The following is a 21,518-nucleotide window of genomic DNA, read 5'->3' on the forward strand; positions in this document are numbered from 1 at the left end:
TGCAATTGTAATTTCAAACTAACGTGACTTTATGTGATACATCAGATTTACTTTACAATCTAACGTACTATATCAATTCAAGTTAGTTTGTAAGTTATTTTTTTAAAAATCTATTTGTATCTAAAGATTTTTCTTTAATGTATAAAGTCTTTGTATCCACATTAATATTGGGTTCATGAGTACCACTTCTATGTGTGCGTGGTTTGTAAATAATGGAGGTCCATATAAATATATATATATATATATATATGTATATTATTCTTACTTCGTGCATTCTTTAAAAAAAATCCTTTGACCAAGAGGTATATTAAAATCTTATTTTGCATTATTTGACCCACATAATTTAATGCTAATATAATAATTAATGCTACTTAAGAAATGAACAACCAATTAATGAAAATGTATAAATAACACTACTCAGACAGATAAATTAAGATATTTTCAGATCAATCGCTTCATATATCATGTATATATATATAAGACACCAAACATACGTGAATTAATCCACTCCTTTAATTGGTGATATATTGATGACGTGGAATTTGTAAGCTGGTTTCATTATTTCCTAGTATAGATATAGAATATAATTTCAATGTCAACTAAAAAAACACAACCAACACGTTTATAAAGAATCTAATGACTCAAAAGAGAACTAATTGTATTAAATAAGCAAAAAAAAAAAAAAAAAAGCCTCCGATTAAAAAGAAATGAAAAGAAAGAGAAGGAGGTATAAATAGCAGAGATTCGTGTTGCATAGCTAGCTGTCTGAGAAGTATATATGTTACTAAAGAGTGCATCAATATTTAATGATCAATTAAGTTGGTGACAAGTTACCTAATCTCATTTAGAACATATTGAAATTAGTCATATACACAGCACAAAGCTTTTTTTTTTTTTTAAAGAGAGAAAATGTCACATGTCCAAGAGTAACCTCCTCCCAATTTTATTAAAAAAAAAAAAAAAAAACCCTCACTTATGGCCTTATCTCTCTCTCTCTCACACACACATATATATATATGTATGAGAGAGAGAGAGAGAGAGCAATTTACTCCACCTCCACCACCTAGAGTCATGAATAAGAGGTAAATTTAGAATTTACTTCATTTAATGCATCTTCCATATATAACCAGTTAATTAAAAGGTACTTGTAACTCCAATATAACACCTTCAACACATCCTTTGTGCTTAAGGTTTAAATTCCTTACTTAATAGCTCAGATGTTAAAGAAGAAACAAGGGGAGTGACTGGCTAGGGGAGGAACTCGAGTGAATCACTTGTTGTTTGCTGACGATTGCATTTTGTTTGGAAGGGCAAGGGAGGAGGAATGGGTTAGAATTCAAAATTTGTTCCTGAAATATGAAAGGGCCTCTAGTCAGTTTCTAAACAAAGACAAAACAACAGTGTTTTTTAGTTCAAATTCGAGAGAGAATGTTAAAGGGAGGATAAATGAGTTAGGGGGTGCAATGATGAGAGGAAGCTAGGAGAAGTACTTGTGATTATCTCCTATAGTGTGAAAGTCTAAGTACAATACGTTCAGAAACATCAAAAAGAGGGTTTGGAAGAAAATCAATAACTGGAAAAACACTTTTCTGTCTACAACAGGGAAATAAATTCTTATTAATGCAGTACTCCAAACTATACCAACTTAAACAATAAGTATTTTCAAACTACCAAAAAGCCTGTGTAAAGAGCTAAACATGATGCTTGCTAAGTTTTGGTGGGGGAATAACCAAAAAGCAAATAGTGTACAATAGTGCAGCTGGGAGAAAATGGGAAAGTAGAAAGATAGAGGGGGCCTTGGCTTCAAGGATCTTGATTGCTTTAATTTGACTTTAGTAGCCAAATTGGGGTGGAGGTTTATCAACCCAAGTAGTATGGTAGCCAAGATTTTTAGAGATAAATATTTTAGATCCTCTTCTTTTTTAGAAGCTAAACTGGGCCATAGTCCATCTCTCATGTGGAGGAGCATTTGGAATGCAGTGGATTTATTGAGAAAGAGACTGAGATGGAGTATGGGCAACAGAAAGGATATCAAGATTTGGGATCATAAATGGTTACGTACTCCTTTAACATTCAGCAGTCAATCCCCAATTTCACTCTTGGATAAAGAGGCAAAAGTCTATGATCTCATGAAAGGCTATGGAGAGTGGAATGAGCAATTAATTAAAAGAATCTTTAACAAGGAAGAAGCTGAGCTAATTTGCAGTATACCTTTAGGCAAAATGAATGTTGAAGATAAACTTGAATGGAGTTATGATGAAAAAGGGTAGTTTTCTGTGAAAAGTGCATGCATGTTGGAGTTTGACAAAAAAAGAACAAAATTAGGTGAAGCCTCTGGGGGAAGAGAAGTGGATAGAAGATGGAGAGGCATATGGGAGTTGAAGGTATCAGGAAAGGTTAAGCTATTCATGTGAAAAGCAGGAAATGAGATCCTAGCTACAAGAAGGAACCTGCTGCTCAGGAAAATTACTGAAGGTTCAAAATGTCCTATATGTAAAGAGGAGGAGGAAACAGTTATACATGTTTTATGGCAGTGCCCTGGTGCAAGTGATGTTTGGGCAGAATTCAGCATTCTAATACAAAAATGGAGTATGAACGAAGAAGATTTGTTGTCTCTATGGGAGAAGTTGTTGGGTAAGGTGGGTAAGGCTGAGATGGGAGAGATAGCTTCTGTCATGAGGTGTTTATGGCTGAGAAGAAATGAATTCATATTTAAAGGATCCTTTAAAAGCCCAAGTCAAGTGCCAAGGATAGCAAAGGAATGGATCTATGAGTTTCATTTGGCACAGTAGAAAAGCAAAAAAACAGACATGGCAGCAGCACAGAAAGAAGGAACCAGGTATTAAAGAGACCAAGAGAGAATTTTGTCAAGGCTAACTGGGATGCAGCAGTGGATCTAAAAGGAAAGAAGATGGGGATAAGGGTAATCATCAGAGATGAAGAGGGGGAAGTTTTGGTTGCAGCCCAGGGTCAACAGAGTAATGTGGAACATCCAGCTATTGTTGAAAGCTATGCCTTGTGAAAGGCAATGGAATTTTGCAAGAATTTAAATATGGAAAGAGTGATCTTTGAAGGAGATGCTCAACTGATAGTCAAGGCAATTAATGACCAAAAAGAAGATAGATATGTGTATGGAAGCATTGTTGAAGCTATTAAGAAGTTACTGTATTTATGGAAAGATTGGAGTGTTGAGTTCATGTACATGAATGCAAAAAAGGTAGCACATACGTTAGCAAAGAAAGCTTTCCGGTTAGATACAAAATTTGTTTGGATAGAAGAGGTACCAAATTGTATTAGAAACATTTGAGAAAGAGAGAACATGTAATGAGTGATCTTGTTTATTTCAGTAAAGATTGCATAAGTTTATTTTAAAAAAAAAAAAAAAAACAGCTTCCTTGGAGGAAGAATTTTGATCAAGTTCCACGTTCCTAAAATGTCAAAATATTTACCAAATGAGTTTAAAATATGAGATAATTGATTGTTTAGCATGATATTAAAAAGTATTTTTTGATTTTTAATTGTGATTCCACACTATAATCCCATTTCAGCTGCACACATACTTACATTCATGTGTGTGTGTGTTCATCATTGCACTAGAAAAGGCTAAACATTACAAAATCTCATCACACTATATACTAGACATAAGTCTCGACTTGGTTAAGGCAATATGGCAAATAAGAGTAAGAAAAGCCAAAAATAATGCTTCTGCAAAATCTACTTCATTATTTAAGACACTGAGTACATGATCTGATACCGCGTGTCACCGTTATTCATCTGATTGTCAATTGGAAAATAAGAAACATACTTAAATACTACACAAGAAATCCAATCCGTTTACATTACTTTTCTCTAATAATTAATTAGCTCAGCACTAATAGTTGTGATTACCCATTTTCTTAAAAGGGATATTAGCCCATGGTGTATGAAGGGGCTGGTAAATTGATGACGGTGGTCTTGACCTTAGTCATCATGTCAATGCTGTTGGTAATTCCTTGTGACCCAATTCCACTATCCTTTATACCCTGCCATCACCAAAGCATTTGTTATTAGTGTGCAATATTTGAGATAATGACCTTATTAAGAAGGAAGGGTAATTTCTGGAGTAAAGGTTTCTTGAGGGTAGGGTTTACCTGGAAAGGAAAATGATCTGGTCCACGAGCTGGTGCTGAGTTTATCTGTACCGTCCCAGTCTCCATTGCATCACTGATCAACATTGCTTTGTTGATGTCTCTAGTGAAGACACAGCCCTGCATATAAATCAATTGTTATGATTAACCAATGAGATAAAGATAAGCCCTTTTCTACATGATCAATTTCCAGCCCATATCTCATTTAACATAGCATAATGCCCAGTGATGTTAGAACCAGTGGTCCAGTACTAGGACAAAATTTAACAGTAGGACTTCTCTCCTATATTTCATTAATTGTTCAGCAAAACAGAGCTCACCTGGGCTTCATTTGCTTTAGAGTTTAACATTAAGGTATGGCATATCAGTGAGAGTGCCCTAAAAGCACTTCCCAGTTATCAATAAGAGTATAAAACTGCAGCATATAGTGACAGTATGGATGAAACGACAAGTTCTTGTATCAGGGGTGGATTGAACTAGTATTAAAGAAGTTCGATCCCTGATATTTCAAATACATTTAAGCTGGGGAGATGGTTCATTGGCCATTCACTCTGTAGAAAAGTTGTACACATGTGCATATAAGCTGACAGTATGAACTTCAGAAGAACTGAACCACAATGCACAGAAAATTATAGATACGTACCTGAAGTCCAAAATTGCTAGCATTGCAATGGTGGATTCCTTCTTCTACAGAACTGATCCTGATTACTGGCAAGACTGGTCCAAATGGTTCCTCCCATGCAATCCTCATATCAGGTCTAACATTATCTAACAACAAGGGCCAGATAAGGTTGCCCTCTCTTCTGTACTCTTGGCAAAATGTCACTCCCTTTTGTTTGGCATCCTTAACCAACCCTTCAATGTAATTGGCTGATGATTCTGACACCACTGGGGTGATATCACAGTCATCCTCGGGGGGGCCAACAGTCAGTTTTGCCACTCTGGCCTTCACTTTCTCAACCAAAGCATCAGCAACAGACTCCATCACCAAAATGACCTTAACAGCAGTGCATCTTTGACCACTGTCAAACATATTGGCACCAAGCATTTAAAAAGTAAGTCTTAGTAGTCGGTTATAAATTGGAGCAGAAAAAACTAGGCTCAGTTTGGTACTACAGAGAAGTAGATCATGGGATAGGTTCTATCATGCTTCAAGCAACCTTTTATCTGAACATAAGAAACTTGACACTACACTGGAATTTACATAGATTGCCAAAATGGAGAAGAATGATTCTCGTTAGGACTAGTAATCATTATTTCATACATTGGCCAAGCCTATTCAAGCAAAGATCATCCCTTATTATCAATTATCTTGAATGTTGTAATAATCATTAACAGCATAATGATAAAACTACATTCCTTCGTTGTTTCCAACTATCCTTTCCACCATAGCAAATGGACTATTATACAGTTGAAGGAGAAACATTAATGGTCTCAAATGGGGCATCCCTCCTATAAATACTAGTGTCATAATTTAATGCAAAATATAAAATGAATGTGATACATATGGATGGCTTATAAAATGACTCATCATGTTCCTGCAAACATAAGTCGATTAGTTTTCCCTTGTTATGTATAATTTTTTTAATTAGCATCGGGTATCTGAGAACAGAGTACCGACTAATCCCGGGAATGCACAGGCCCTCGGCAAGAAGTTTCCCGCAAGTGCACCTCGGTTAATTCAAGGAGAAATTCCCTCAGTCCGATAGCCCCAAGAAATTGTTTTTACTCAAGAGGATTCAAACCTTAGACCTAGAGGGAGCATACCACCAAGACCAAGGTTTTTACCACTTGAGCTAACTCCTAGGGGTTTCCCTTGTTATGCATGATAGATTTTAGTTAGGAAAGAATATTCATTGTTCTTGTGCTTAAGTAATAAGAGCAGTGAGAATTTCATGGAAGTAATCCCCAACATTTTCCTCTTGATAAATACAACATTAAAAAGGAGATTTATGGAAAATCCTTTCACCTGTAAGAAAAGCCTCCTTTTATTATGTTTGCTGCTACCAAATCTAGGTCAGCATCCTCAAGTACAATGCAGGCATCTTTTCCTCCCAGTTCCATCTGCAGAGGAACCATTCCTGCCTTTTTTGAAATTGCAATACCTGTGTCTCCACCAGTGAAGCTGAGTAGAACAACAAAGCGAGTTAGGGTTGACTAATCATATACCCTATGAGGAAACGTGGAAGTCTAATTTAGTATGAAAGAAAGAGGAAACTGGATTTACCTAATACAGTTCACCCCAGGATGCATAGTAAGGAAGTCACCAATCTCAGAGCCTTTCCCAGTGACACAGCTTATAAGGCCCTTAGGAAAGCCAGCCAAGTGAAAGCAGCGCACCATATGAAGAGCAGCAACAGCACCCTGAAAGTAAGTTAAGGGTTCAAGATGATTATAAAAGGATGTTTAAAGAAACATACTCAAGATGTATATATCAATTCCATTACCTGGGGAATGTGGGGTCCTTCTACAGAAGTGTAATATTCCTTTGAGTATTACATAGTAAACCACTAATTTTAAAGGATCACTGCTTGGATTCTCTTTTCAGTAGTGAGATTTATGTTTTCTTACGTGGTTATACCTTCTGGCCATGACATCAATTTCTGGTATGAAGTCCATTTAAAGGATCATGGAGTTTTCCTCCTTCAAATGCTCTAGATTTATGTACTTTCCTTACACTTCCCATTAAGCTCAGAAACAATGATTGGAGGTGCATGTCTATGGAGATCACAAGTGTCATGGTGAAGATTAAGCACATTATAAACTAATTAATTAGGTAAAGTACCTGAGTTGGAGGTTTGAGCACAATAGAGTTTCCAGCTATCAGTGCAGGAGCAATCTTTGAACAAGCAAGGTTGACAGGATAGTTAAACGGCGGAATGGCTAAAACCACCCCAAGTGGAATCTGCAATACAAGGCAAACATATTGTGTAAACCATGTCCAAAATCATAGGGATGAATAGATATGCTCACACATCTATATCTTTGTGTGGGGGAGGGGGGTGGGGACTGGGGAGACAGCATCATGTAACTTGCCATCACGGTAATTGAGTCAAAATTCAAAGAATCAAACAGGATCCACTGGGCAGCTTACTCAGGGATGTGTAATATGATGTAAGTTATATACCATCAACTTTGACAGCAAAGCCTGTACTCAGTTGTTCTGTACTTTCAATTAATCTTTTGCTTGGTTTTATCCTAGTTCATCATTGACTCCACTCCCTTCTAAACACAAACATGATAATAGGCATTTGTAGCTAGATGAGTAAGCAAATCTGTTTCCAATCCTCCCATCTGCCCTCCTATTTACATCGATCTACCTTCAATAAGTAGATGACCAAGTAGTTCATGGCAAGACATCGTTCTGGTCCTTCTGGTTTGGATTTCACATGCTTGACAAATATATCTTAGCACATAAATCATAACCTACTCCATGAGATTGTCAGGCCCAATTTACTGTCCTGCATTTTTTTGTAGGATCTCAGCACTACCTGCCCTTTATTTGTCACCAAATAGTCTTGTACTCAAGATCTTATCAGCATTTATGTTTCTGAAGTTATTATAAAATTTCAGACAGACCATGGGAAAAATAAGGAAAATTTCAAATAGAAAGTAGTCTAAGATGTAGTAGGACAGATTTTCATTTATTTTCCAATTTTCTTAGTGATCAAATCGATCATAATTCATTTGGCATACTAATATAGAGAGAGACAATTCAAACTAATTAGCGATTTGTTGACTGCCAGCATGCCCATATTGGTCTCTGACTCTCTTATCAGAACAATTAACTAATTTGAATTTGGATTGCGTATTAATGATAATAGGCAAGGTGATCTTGATAAAGATGAGGGATACCAGGTTGTAGAACCGATGACAACATTTCCAAAGAATGTGACAAGAAAGAATGACATCAGCATACTATCAGACAAAAAGGATTTTCACATACAGTTTTAGAAGATTGTCTTTTACTGAAATTGCTTTTAAAGATTGTCTTCTACTTATCCATTTCTTATCTCCAGCGCCTACTATCAGACAAAAGAACGCTACCAACAATAAATAACGTTATCAGGACCCATAACAATACATCCATAATGTTATTGAAACAAAACAAGGATGGGCATTAACTGCAAATGCAAGGATACGTGCCAAGAATACTATCACCAGAACACTCTACAAAGCCAATCTTTTGAGTTATCCTCGTAGGATACAAATTAATAAACATGCGTGGGTCAGTTTTAAGCTAAAGATTTGGTAAAGGTTTATTCACAGACATGTTCAAAAAGCTTTACCGGATTTTGAAACAAGAATCAATAGTTTGACTCACAACACTAAACCAATATAGTATTACCAATTTATCTGTTCTTTATTTCTTTGTCCTCTGTCGTCTCGTTTTGACAAGGTGGTGTCTAAATAGGTCTGAACAAAATTCTTCATTTTTTTAACAAGAAAATAAGAAGTTTCATCAGGGAAAAGAGTGAGAAAGGTTACCTTAGAAGTCAAGCAGTACTTGGTTCTCTCATTTCCAGGAAAACTGTCAGAAACTAAGAACTTTCCCTCTCCAAGAATCCTAACCCCCTCTTCAGCACAGTAAGAAACCAGATCCCCAGACCTCACCACCTTCATCAAATCCAAAGATTTATATCAACTACCTCCATAAAGTGACCGTTAAAACAGAAACTAAGAATGATTTTAATACCTCAGTCACTGAATCTTTAGCTGGTTTTGCGATTTCTTTTACAAGACACTCAGCAATTGGAGCTTTGTGCTCTTTGAGGATTGCAGCTGCCTTGTGAAGGAGTTCTGCTCTCTTCCAAAGAGGAGTCTTTGCCCATGATTTCTGAGCACTTTTTGCCGTTTCCATGACCTTATTTACCTCTTCTTGTGTACAAGCTGTAGCAATAATATAAGAGTAGGTCATGAGAAGATAACCCCTCAGGATGTAAATCAAACAAGGCTAAAAGCTTTCCCATTTTCCTATTGCTAAATGTTAAATACCAATTTATCAAGGATATTACATCATTTGAAAACCCAAGAAAATAAGAACTCATTCAACCGAACCAAATTGAACAATTTTGCTTTAGTTCTGCTTGGAGTTTAACTGGCTTTGAAGAACCAAATTCACTCACCCTTTTCTTTCCACCATCTTATGATTAACCACACGGAGTGTAGTTGCAATTATGAGAATATTTCAGTCAAGATTCACGGAAGATGCTCAAGCTTATTGACATTTTCAATTTTAAAACCAAAACTAATTTATCACTAACTTTTAAGCACCTAGTATGTGCTTAATTTAAACCATAGAACTTCTATATCTCAAATCTTCGGTGACCAATGATAAAAAAGACAACATCAGACATTCAATGTCAAATGAAAACACCCAAAGCTTAACAAACACACTCTAAGTTGAAACAAAGAAACATGAACCAAAAGCTTTCCAAGTCCAAAACAAAGCAAGATGATGGGAGAGAGTACGTAATATTAAATTGGTTACCTTGAACCTTAAACTGAGTCTTTCGCGTAGTCGGGTTGATGATAGCAACACTCTTTCCGGAAGAGGATCTCTTCCACTCTCCTTCAGTGTAGTACTTGTACACTTCTCCATCTAAAATCTCTGCAAACACTCCAGTCCCAGCCATTACTTGGTCAAAAACCCAGAAAAGCAAAACAGACCCCGTAAGAGAAAAACTTTAATCAAAACACCCTCTTCCACACACTTGAGAGTGAGAGATGTAAATAAAGAGAGGGAGGGAGGAGTGTGGAAGTGAAGGTGAGGAGTGTCTTGTGCGCTTTGGTTTTGGTATTTGGTTAATCGAATCGTCTGGTGTAATAGATATCGTGTGGTCGTATATATATATATATCTAACTTCTCGTTCCAGTGGCGGGGGACCAGAGGAGCTAGAGAACCGGTTAGGTGGCTCAAAGCTTGCCAACTTTATGCATCAGCTAGCCTCGTTTTCTCCGCTGGTTGGCATTCGAAGCCGTGTGATGTATCCAACTTCACGTTGTCTCCATCTTATTTTAGAAAAAATGCAGAAAAAAGAACAAAAAAACAAAAAAGGAAATGAAGATAATATTTTTCGGTGGCTGTAGTTTTGTGGCTATACGGCCACCGCTCTCGAGCCTAGCATGCTAGGTAGAAATGGTTTAACGTATCAATTTACGTATTGATATTTTGATATTGACATGATTTTTTTTATTAAAATAAAAAAAATAAAAATATTTGTATCTCATAAAAATTAATTTTATATTTAATTTATATCATTTTATTAAATAAATATTTTATATATTAATGTCGATACAAAAATTAATACACAAAATCACTTGTAAGAAAACTTTTGTGAAAACCATATAGAATTTTTGAAAAAGAAACGATATTTACAATCGTGAGTATACGAATATCGTACAATCGTTTTAAAAATAAATAAATAAATACGATATCTATATGAAAAGAAATTAATTTTTTAATAATAAATTTTAATTTTTTTAAATAATTATATAATATTTACGTACTTTACAATTATATATAGTATTATTCTTTTTAAAATCCTCCATCTTTATAGTTTAGGAGTTGTTTATTTTTTGTTTAAAGGTTTTGAAAGTAAAATTATATAGGTAGTACTGCCCTAGTCAAGAACCCTAGCCCACCCTAGTCCTTTATAAATAGTACGTACGTACATTTTTATAAGGTAGTGATATGGTTATTATTTTATTATTATTTATTTATTATTTAAATGTATTTTAAATTTTTTTATTTTTTTATTTTTTAAAATATTTTTATAACATCTTTAATTATTAAAAAAATTAAAAATATATATAATTTTATTAATACTTACTTCCTTAATCATTAAATAAAATTAAAAATTAAAAAAATCAAATACAAAAATAATAATAAATGAGTAGTAGTAGAGTAGTAATTCTATCATTATTCTTTTTATAATAGAAAATTTTATACACCATATTACCATTCTATTTTTATCCCATTTAATAAAATGCGATATATTTATTATCATTAAATGATCATTTATTATATGTTTCTTTATTATTTAATAGTGATAAAAATATCACATACTACTTAATATGATAAAATAAAATAAGAATATAGTATATAATATTACTCTTTAAAGATTATGCACCAGCATCAGTTTAGCTATCACGTTAGTTTTTTTTTTCCTTTGTTTTTTTTTTTTATAACACTCGCATTAGTTAAAATTCGTCTAATATCACACCTTTTCTTTTATTTTATGTTTATTCCTCTCAAAACCTAATCCTATGTTAGATTATCTATATAAATTTTATATAATAATAAAATATTATTTATTTTCAGGTTTTCTTTATTATTATTTATCTAAAATATTATTAGTTTTATTTATTTTTTATTGAATATTATTAAATTCATCAAATTAGCTTGATTTTCATTTTCATTATTTTCAAAAATAGCAACCTATACATCAAAATCCATCGAATTAAATATAATCAATGTCTTCAAATTACATGACGGAAACAATGTAAAAATATATATATATATATATATATATATATATATAAATATATATATGACAGTGATACTGAATGAAAGGAAAAACAACATTTGGTTAGGACAAAATAATAATAATAAATTAAGATGGCTAAGCTATAATATTTTCCAAATATGTTGAACAAAGTTGATTTGACTGTAGACGAAAATTAAGATGATTTTATCATGCCTAAGCCAAAGCCAAAGCCAATGACAATGCTCTTAATACTCAAGCCCTAAAAGTGTAGGCATTTGGACACCAAGTTTGTTATGGAATAATATATAGAATAATTTTTCTCATTAGCCACTATCCACTACTTCACATCCCATACCCTATAAAAAAAAAACTGTCAGATGTGACGTGTGAGGATAAATAATGGCTGATATGTAGCAAAACCCTAAAACATATTGCATCCTCTGCAAAATTTGAGTTTTCATATTGAAATAGAGTTTGCATGGGATTTTTGCTTTGAAAAATGATGTTGGTTGTTAAGTTTATGGGTTGGAAGTAATTATAAGGGGGTTAGAGGTTGTCTTTCAATTTAAAATAGTCAAATTTATATGCCTCTTATTGTTATGAAATGAAATGGATGAAAATGAAAGACTTTAATAATGAAAATTAATTTGCAATTGTTTTTGCTTGAAAATGGATGATTTAGTATAAAATGTGAGGTATTTTTTTTAACAAGTGAAATAACTAAAATACTTTATATTTTACATTAAATAGATATTATAAATCTCATGTAATCCAAAAAGAAAAAAACGACAGAAATGTTGGTTGGTTTTGCTAGAAGAGTGAAAAAAATTGATGAGCCTCCATTTTGTTGTAATAGGTGTGGCTTTGCCCAAGGATGATAGAAACATAGGAGTGGTAGTTACCAAACAATTTGAATCCAACAATTTTAGGTAAAATGGATGTTCAATTATAAGAAGTTTAGGCAGGTATAGGAACTCTTCCTTCCATTAAGGATTTGCTATGCATGAAACTATAATCTTGATCATATTTGGTACGAGCATCTCAGTTATAGACACTAGCTTGGATTCAGAAATCATTTCATTTCATCTCATCATTATAACTTTTTCAAATTTTCACATAAAATATAATAAACAATTCAACTTTTTCAAAGTCTAAAATTAAAATAATATTATAATAATATTTTATTCAATTCATCTCATCTCATCTCATCTCATCATCCATACCACCATATCAGATATTATCGCTTTCCATACAAGGCAGAGGATTGGATTGGATTGGATTGGATGATATGTCAAATGGCCCCAACAATGAGTCGCACGCAGTCCCCCAGATTGGAGTAGCTGAAAACCTAAAGCATGAGCAGCCGGTTGTAATGGTTGATAGGAACAGTGCCTCTCAGAAGTCAGAAAGGGGTTTTGCTTGGTGCAGGTTCAACATGTCACAGGAGCCGCAAAGTCTCTCTTGGTTCATATTGCATCCTCTTCCATGGACCACGCCCTCACATGCTTTCCAATCACATGCCCAACTCCTCGTTTCATGTTGGTGGATCACATTCATTATCCCCTGAAACCATGCCCCATTCCTCATCATCCCACCTAACCCAATAATTGTCTGACCACACCGGACTCAAGTTTTGTTGATATTCTAAGAAAAAATTATATTTGCAAGTCGTGGAGAATTTGAATTGCAAATTAAATCTTATTATATCAACAGTTTGAAGGGTGTATCATCTACTCTGCTGACTTAAAAACGGAAAGACTATTTCTAGCAAGTTTCAAGCAGTTCAAACAAATAACTTAAACTTAGAGCAGTCCCAAATTGACTCATCCATACCTTCATTCCCCGAATCATAAAATATATTTCAAAGTAAATGAACTCTGATTGTCATAAGTTCATAAATATTTCATTTCGAAACAGATGAATCGGTTTTAACATAGTCCCTAAAAAGCTTCTTCGAATCTCCATGTTCATCTCCTTTCATATTTACCACTGCCCTATGAAAGAAATATGAAACTTTACCTTCAAATGCTATGAAATTTTACCCTTCGCATGCTCATAGTTTAACTGACACTGACTGGGAATTATGGAGTCTCCAGATAAACTCTAGGTAAACACCACACTGCAGACAGGAATTATGTACAAAATAAACGTTGTCCCAACATTCTAATTAGCCAAAACATATCTTTTCAGAGTCGTTTTGAAAACATGAAATTTCAACACACTCCCAATTTCTTAGGCCCTCCTCAAATCTAAAAATTTTGCCACCACAAAAGAAATTAAAAATGTGAACAACAACAAAGTAAGTCAAAGTGGAATCCATTGAGGACATCCGACATGAGAAAACTGATGATTACATGACCTGCAGGATATAGAATAGGTAATTCTGGAAATTTGGAATGAGTACGTGCCACCTATAGGTAATTCTGACAATTGAAAAAGACAACTTGAGACAGCCCTCAAAAGTTGGACATAAAAACTGCAAAACTCAAACTGATAATCTCGTTGTTCACTACATCAAGTATCATAAACCATTAAGAAAGAAAATGCCTGAGCTACCTAAGAAACAGTCCTCAAATGTGAAAAGAAAAGGGCCTCACTCTTCCAATATTTTTGAACCTAATGGGACTTCACATATTCCTGAATAACATTGTAACCCTCTGTCTGCTCTCCAAAATCCTGCAAGACAATTGAACAATTAGGTTTCAAAAGACACTGTGAATGTCTCTTTCCCTTAAGAATCAGAACTGTATATAAAATCATGTCCTTCAGTGGAATGGATGTGCCTTTTACCTTCACTACGACGCAGGAGCAACCAACCACCTTTCTTGCTTTCCCTTCAGAGTCAATTTTACACAGCTGTGTGCACAAATGAAACACAACAATCAATCTAAAAGGTGATAGCCAAAAGAAAATGTGCATACCAAACAACAAAAAGCAGGAAAGTAAACTGTTTGTATATGGTGCAATGACATTAATACAGCCATGCCTCACTAGCAGGTGACTAGAATGCTTTGGATTAATAAGATCTACCATGAGTAAGTACATGGTGAATGGCAGATCAATAATTACATGATAAACAACATTCCAATTATCTGCCACAAACAAACTACATCTACTAAAGAGCATAGAAGCAATGAAAGTGGAACTAAAGACACAAGAAACATTAGGGAAATGATGGACCAGTTAGACCAAGGACAATTTTTTAATCGGTAATAAATATTTATTGATAGCAACAAAAGCAACTCAATTATATAGGGAGCTAGGCAAAAGTCATTGTTCAAATAAAAGTCAAGGCTTATGTATTTGTAAGTGTCTAAAGCACTAATTTACTTCCCAAGTATAATAAATAATGATATAATAGTGTGTGTGTGAGAGAGAGAGAAAGAGAGAGAGAGATCAATTGACCCGCATAATAAGAATTATAATAGTTCCCTTGTCCGCAAATTTTCACTATTTATACATCATGGCAAATAATAACAATAATAATAGTATTTGCAAGTAAAATTATTCACAGAACATAACAGCCAAACTAAACAATTAAATTTCACTTACGCCGGCCCACTCCCCGAGATTTTTAGCACTAGGCACTGTCATTAGTTTGACATTGTGATCAGCACAAAGAGCCTTCACCAGTTTAAAGTAATCTGGCTGGTCACAATCCTCGGCTAACACACAGAGCTGCGCAGCATGCTTTTCAATCACCTTGGCACCTTCGTGGAGCCCTCTTGCAAGCCCACTATGAGCAAGTGACTTCCTCAAAACAAGCTGCAAGGCAGTCATGATATCCATGGTTTCACCCAGAGGTGCAGCCGTAGTCTCAGTTGCAACAGAACCTTCTTCTCTGCAATAACCATAAATGGAAAAAGGTGAACTAGAAATCCACCAACACAGAGATGAAGAGCACTTTTATGAATAAACACAATTCTCTAAATAAACCATAACAAAAAATTAATTGCCAGTAAATTATGGGTTTCAGGATTGAGGATCAAGTACTTAACGATGTCCTTAAGAACCAAAAACTTTAATCCAAATCCTCAAGTGCATGCTTCCAGGAGTGTTAGCATTTCATTGCAGCTAATGAGGGTTTTATTTGTGTGAGAAAATCTATATGCCAGGTACAAAGACGATTAAAACAAATAAAGGTACTGTATACTGATATTCCATTCATATTTACGCTATGAGACTATGAGTTGGAGTGGTAGAGTTTTGTCCCTGGCTTTTTCTACAGGTGAGCCTTATGTCTCTAGCTGCATATATATATATTAAAAAAAAAAAAAACAAACTCTTATTAGGACAAGGATTTAAACTAATCTACCGCATGCAAAACCCAGTCTATGACCCAAAATCTCACATCCCATAACATGTGTAACCGAAAGTAGCTCTAACTCAGTTGCACATATTTAAAGCATCAGAAAAATCAGAAGAAAAATTCTATTTATAAGACGGTGTGGATAACACACCTAGTAAAGTGCTTATATGACATAATTTGATTTAGAAGAGAAATTTTAAAAATTGAATCTTATCAATCAAATCTTACAATTTAAGTGATGTGGATGGTATGCTCTACACAATGACTCGAGAATATAATAACTCAAACCAGAATTAGTTTTCATAAAACACAAATGTAGCATCAAAATAGTCGACAGAAACAAGAAACTAAAGCGACACAAGATTTTATCTCCTCATTTCCAAATGGAAGAGGACGGCAAAAAATCTACCACCAATCCATACAGCCACAAATGAAGTAGGGACACCACTAATGCCAAATTATTGGGATTTCTAAACTAATCTACAGAGTGTGTAACTTGTATGAAAAACAAGCAAAGCAAAAACTCAGTATATTTATTTTAACATTATAATTCAGATGAGAGCAAAGAAATGGAACAATAAAATTCACATACCCCGACATTTCTGGTTGATGGCCAAATAAGATGTCACTTCCTGGTGCCAAAAAGAATAACCAAAACGTCAACAAAATTGTAAGGGATTCAAACAAAATAATCTGTCAACTAATTCTCCAACTATAATCCTTAACGTGCAAGCTAAGGTTGAAGTCCAACTCAACAATCAACATTACTAAATTATCAGATTTGGGCAACACAACTTCATATCAAGGATTCTTAGAAACATGCTAAAAAGAGGTACATAAAAACCCCAGAGACCAGCAAATAAATAAAACAGGGGGGTAGTATTACTAAAAAAAACATGCTTTTTTTTACTTTTCTTTTTAGTTTTCCACGAGGACTCTCGCCAACCAAACAGAAAATTCGATAACTGAAACCGTGATGATAAAACAAAAAGGGAAACCAACACAGTAAATGACTGGAGAATAAAAATGGATAAGAGGAAAAGGAAATGGCCGACCTTGAAGACGGTCTTTTGCAGATCTGCACTGAAATCCGCTCGCTGAGGAGAGAGATGTCGTTCGAGATGAGCACATATAAAACCCTGGCGAATGCAATTTTTACTAAAACGCCCTTCTTATTTTACAATAATAATTATTAATTATTAATAATTAAATTAAAATTAAAATTGTACTTGCCCAGAGAAGGACGGGAAGTTTAACGGCCTGCGATTCGCGATCACCTCGTACCAAAGAATCCCCCGATTTTCCAAACCCTCCCAGAAAATTTTTCAATCCCAAAACCCCAATCTTCTCAATCCCCTTGAAAATGTCTATCCAAATCTTAGTCCAATCCCCTGACCCCCAAATCCCCTTCCAAACCCTGAACTTAATCCCAACCCCAGCCCTCACCCTCCACCATCTCAAGCTCTCTATCCTCTCCGAATCTCTATCCTCTTCCTTCTACTTCACCCTCAATGGCAAGTTCCTCCCGGACTCCACCCCTCTCAATAATCCCCAAATATCCCCTCTCGCCACTCTGTTTTTGCGTCTCAGACTACCCGGCGGTGGTGGCGACGGTGGTGCCACCGGTGCCGAGTCCCGCGACTGCTATCTCAACATGTATGCCGAGAGAAAGCCCGATAAGGTCGACTCCAACGAGCAGAGGCTGTCAAAGTGGTCGAATTGTGCTCTCTCCAACGAGCCCTTGAGGGAACCCCGCGTTATTGATAGGCTCGGTAGCGTGTTCAACATGGAAGCGCTTGTGGAGGCTCTTCTGGGCAAGGAAATTGCCCAAAGAATTCGGACATGTTAAAGGCTTGAAGATATGATTAACGTTAGGTTTTCTTTGGTTCCCGGGGCAGCAGATTGGATGCAAATGCCGGCGGCGGGACGATGTTTCAGTGCCCAATCACGGGGCTCGAGTTTAATGGAAAGTATAGGTTTTTGGCTCTGAGAACTTGTGGGCATGTTTTGAGTGCAAAGGCTTTGAAAGAAGTGAAGTCCTCGATGTGCCATGTGTGTCACAAGGAGTTTCAGGAATCTGATAAGATTGAGATTAATGGGAGTGAGGAGGAGGTGGCGGTGTTGAGGGAGAGGATGATGAACGAGAAGATGAAGGTGAGGGAGAAGACTGAAGAAGGGGAAGAAAGTGAAGAATGGGGAAGTGATGGCAAATGGCGAGGAGGATATGCGGGGAGATGTCACGGTTGAGTGCTACGAAGCATGGGATCGTTACGAAAGCGATGGAGAAGTTGGTTTCCGGTAAAGCGGAGCAAAATGGGGCCAATGGTGTGGTGGGGTTGGTGTGAATGGGCGGTGAAGCGGTATGAAACTTGCACACATAAGTAGGGTGAGCTGAGTCCACAAAGCCCTGAGGCTGTTGCATGTAAACATTATCAATTAGAGTTTCAAGAAGGTATTTTCAGTATATCTAACTGGTACAATGGCCATCCTCAAGACACAACAATGGATAAGATAAGATGAATTGTTGATAGTATAATCACGGGATTGAATGTTTCATGATAGTATATGCTAGGTTGTTGGTGAAAGCCTTTGACAACGAGCCGTGCCTTTCGCTGTTGAAATGAGCCATCTGTATTTGTTTTGGTGCGAAACACCCATATGCAATCAAGGATGTTATAAGAGGGTACTGGGGAAACTAGACTCAAAGTGTTGTTTTGAAGAAGTGCAACATATTCTTGGACCATGGCAGCATGCCATTCTGAAAATTTGTAGGCTAATGAGTAGCTTGAGGGGTCATCAAGAGCAGTGATAGTGGTGGTGAGACACTAACGAGTGGGATATGGCATAGTTCCATCAATGAAGAGGCAAGGTCGTGATGAGTTGGTTTGGACTCTGGTGATGATAAGGGATTGTGGAGGGACAAGGGTTGGAGGTCGAGTTATGGAGGTACTGTGATTTGAAGTAGGAAGTGCGTTTGTGATTTGAAGAGGAGATCTAGAGGTTGAAGAAGGGTTGTTTGGGATATTGGAGAGGGTGGAATTGGGCCAGGGCCAAGAAGAGAGGGCGTGGAGTTGAGTAAGGGTGGACCAGATTGCGAATTAGTGGGTAATGGGCCTAAGATAGAGGGTAAAAGAGAAGTAGTGAGGTCTGAGTAGTAGGGATGGAATTGAAGAATTAATGGGCTGAGACTTGACAAGAGGAAATGAGTTTTCATTAAAGAGAACGTCTCAAGAGATATAAAGTCGGTTGTTGGTAAGGTCCAAGCACTTATATCCTTTGTGAGAATTACTGTAGCCCAAAAATAAACATGAGATGGACCGAAATTTTAATTTGTTGGAAAGATATGGTCTTAGATTGGGCTAACACTCACAACTAAAAGCTTTTAAAAAATTGTAATCTGGATCACAATTATGAACCATGAAAATGAAGATTTATTTTTGAGTATTGGAAATGAAAGCTGATTAATTAAATAAATTGCAGTTTCAAAGGCATCGGCCCAATAAGTGAAAGGAAGGGAAGCTTGAGCCAAAAGCGTAAGCACAGTCTCAACTATATGGCGGTGCTTTCGACAAGTTTATTTTGTTGATGTGTATGTGGACAAGAGAGACGATTAATTCCAAGTTTTTGGCACATGGAGGTGATGGGTTTAAATTCACCACCTCCATCGATTTGAATGGTGATTAACTTGGTATTGAACATTCTTTCTACAAATGGCAAGAATCTTGAGAATATGTGAACAACATCAGATTTTAGCTTAGTTGGAAATAACCATGTAAAACATGTAAACTGATCTACAAAGAACAGATAATATTTGTAACCAAGTTGAGATACAAAAGGGGCTAGACCCCAAAGATCTGAAATACTAATTCTAGGGGCTTGGTGTAAATAGTCCGACTAGTGGAAAAAGGTAGTTGGTGACATTTTGCTTGAGGGCATTCAGGACATTTGAAGTTGCCTTATGTGGGAGAAATTGACAAACACTGGTTGTGCAAGATCTGAGAGACAAGTGCTAAGGAATGGTGACTTATCCATCGGTGCCATTAAGCTATGAAGGTTTTCTCACCGACATGAGTTGAAACGCCGGTAGAAAGGAAGACGTAGAGACCATCACGAGTTGGTCTGGTGAGGAGGGTTTTCTTCATCTGTGAGTCCTTCACAGAGAAATAAGAAGAATGAAACTTGAAGAAGCAGTGATTGTCAATACAAAATTTAAGAATAGAAATGAGATTCTTAGAGATAGAAGGGACATGAAGTAGATTTCAAAGAACAAAAGAAGAAAAGGTAGTGGGTAGAGAAGAGTCACCGAAGTTGTGTATTGGAAGACCTAAGCCATCCCCTACTCGAATGGTGTCACCACCAGTGTACTACTCAGATGATAGGTTTAAGTTGGACAGTTCATTTGTAATGTGATGTGTCACCGCAGAATCAAGATACTAAATATTGTTTGAGATAGAGCTTGGTAGGGGTGCTACCCGCATGGTGCGGGGCGGGGGCACCCCCTCCCCGCCCCCCGCCCCGCACCATGCGGGTGATGGGGGTTTTTCCCCCGCATGGCCCCTTGCGGAAGGGGGAAAACCCCATCCGCCCGCCCGCATTATATTAAAAAAAAAATTTTTTGGTCTAAAAATATTTTTTTAGACCAAAATTATAATTAATAAATTAAAATTTATAAATATAAAAAAAATTTAAACTCATTAGAGTTAGATTTTGGATTGATTTGGCCTCCTAGGCCAATCTTTATATAGGAGGCCAAGGCCATACAATAGTCATCTTTAAGCAATGTGGGACTTACTACTAAGTCCCACATTGCTTAAAGATGACTATTGTATTGCCTTGGCCTCCTATATAAAGATTGGCCTAGGAGGCCAAAGCAATCCAATGACTTGAATATAATTTTAAGTCTTTTATAAATTGTGTATATTTATATACAATATATTTATTTAATATATATAAATAAAAATTTTTAATTTTATTGTGGGGCAGGGGTGGGGCGGGGCCCCGCTGGGGTCATCCCGCCCCCCGCCCCCGCTATGCTCTCTCTATGCGGGGCGGGGCGGAAGCCGGGCGGGGCAGCGGGGGCGGGGCCCCGCTGCCCACCCCTAGAGCTTGGTACAGTATAATTTGTAGAAAAATTCCTTGGAGATTCAAATTGGTAAGAGTGATTGAAACTATGTTGGCATTGGAGAGCCACATGCCCAGATTTGTTGCAGACTTGACAAGTTGGCTACTGTGTGTTGGTTTGTTGAAGGAAAAATTATGTCATCCACGTCCATTGTAAGAGTATCTTCCTCGTCCATGGCCTTGTCTTCCAGCTCGTGAAGAGGTGCGGCCTCGTTGGTCACGATTTGTTGTTGAGATGAAATTAGTAGATAGCTCAAAAGAAGAGGTTACATGTTTAGCATTATGGGAAAGACGATTTGCATGGATGAGAAGAAGTTGATACAACTCATGTGATGTTAGTGGTTCAGCTCTTGTGGTGACTGAGGTGACAAATTACTTGTAGGAGGGTCCTAATCCATTGAGTAGATAGGAAACTAGTTCCTTATCAGAGAGAGCATTACTAGTTGCAACAAGAGAATCGGTAAGCGGACT

General features: G+C 36.3%; 2 protein-coding genes and 1 pseudogene across 2 annotated transcripts; 1 reads left to right on the forward strand and 2 right to left on the reverse strand.

Annotated features, from left to right (window-relative positions):
* Positions 1-3,686: 3,686 nt before the first annotated feature.
* On the reverse strand, positions 3,687-10,027 carry LOC109000833 (NADP-dependent glyceraldehyde-3-phosphate dehydrogenase-like). The gene is made up of 9 exons (XM_018977849.2): positions 9,619-10,027; positions 8,824-9,017; positions 8,616-8,744; positions 6,913-7,032; positions 6,355-6,491; positions 6,097-6,252; positions 4,771-5,149; positions 4,131-4,247; positions 3,687-4,022 (listed from the first exon to the last, which is right to left on the reverse strand). Exons 1-9 carry the CDS (start codon positions 9,761-9,763, stop codon positions 3,909-3,911), a joined length of 1,491 nt encoding a protein of 496 aa, XP_018833394.1. The 5' UTR covers positions 9,764-10,027; the 3' UTR covers positions 3,687-3,908.
* Positions 10,028-13,917: 3,890 nt separating this feature from the next.
* LOC109000847 (40S ribosomal protein S12-like) lies at positions 13,918-17,241 on the reverse strand. Its single transcript, XM_018977859.2, has 6 exons — positions 17,160-17,241; positions 16,982-17,065; positions 16,519-16,558; positions 15,170-15,458; positions 14,408-14,473; positions 13,918-14,293 (listed from the first exon to the last, which is right to left on the reverse strand). Exons 2-6 carry the CDS (start codon positions 17,055-17,057, stop codon positions 14,234-14,236), a joined length of 531 nt encoding a protein of 176 aa, XP_018833404.1. The 5' UTR covers positions 17,058-17,065; positions 17,160-17,241; the 3' UTR covers positions 13,918-14,233.
* Positions 17,242-17,272: 31 nt separating this feature from the next.
* On the forward strand, positions 17,273-19,280 carry LOC109000838 (annotated as a pseudogene).
* Positions 19,281-21,518: the final 2,238 nt, after the last annotated feature.

The sequence above is a fragment of the Juglans regia genome, chromosome 15, assembly GCF_001411555.2.
Source record: "Juglans regia cultivar Chandler chromosome 15, Walnut 2.0, whole genome shotgun sequence".
In the NCBI taxonomy this organism is placed as follows: Eukaryota; Viridiplantae; Streptophyta; class Magnoliopsida; order Fagales; family Juglandaceae; genus Juglans; species Juglans regia.

Coding starts and splice junctions, on each gene's coding strand:
- LOC109000833 (XM_018977849.2), bottom strand. CDS start 9,763: ATGGCTGGGACTGGAGTGTTTGCAGAGATTTTAGATGGAGAAGTGTAC. Junction 6,492..6,912: donor TGCTCAAACCTCCAACTCAG/GTACTTTACCTA, acceptor ACTTACTTTCAG/GGTGCTGTTGCTGCTCTTCA. Junction 4,248..4,770: donor CTAGCAATTTTGGACTTCAG/GTACGTATCTAT, acceptor ATTTATATGCAG/GGCTGTGTCTTCACTAGAGA.
- LOC109000847 (XM_018977859.2), bottom strand. CDS start 17,057: ATGTGCTCATCTCGAACGACATCTCTCTCCTCAGCGAGCGGATTTCAG. Junction 16,559..16,981: donor TGCAAAAGACCGTCTTCAAG/GTCGGCCATTTC, acceptor TTTTGGCACCAG/GAAGTGACATCTTATTTGGC. Junction 15,459..16,518: donor CATCAACCAGAAATGTCGGG/GTATGTGAATTT, acceptor TGGTTATTGCAG/AGAAGAAGGTTCTGTTGCAA.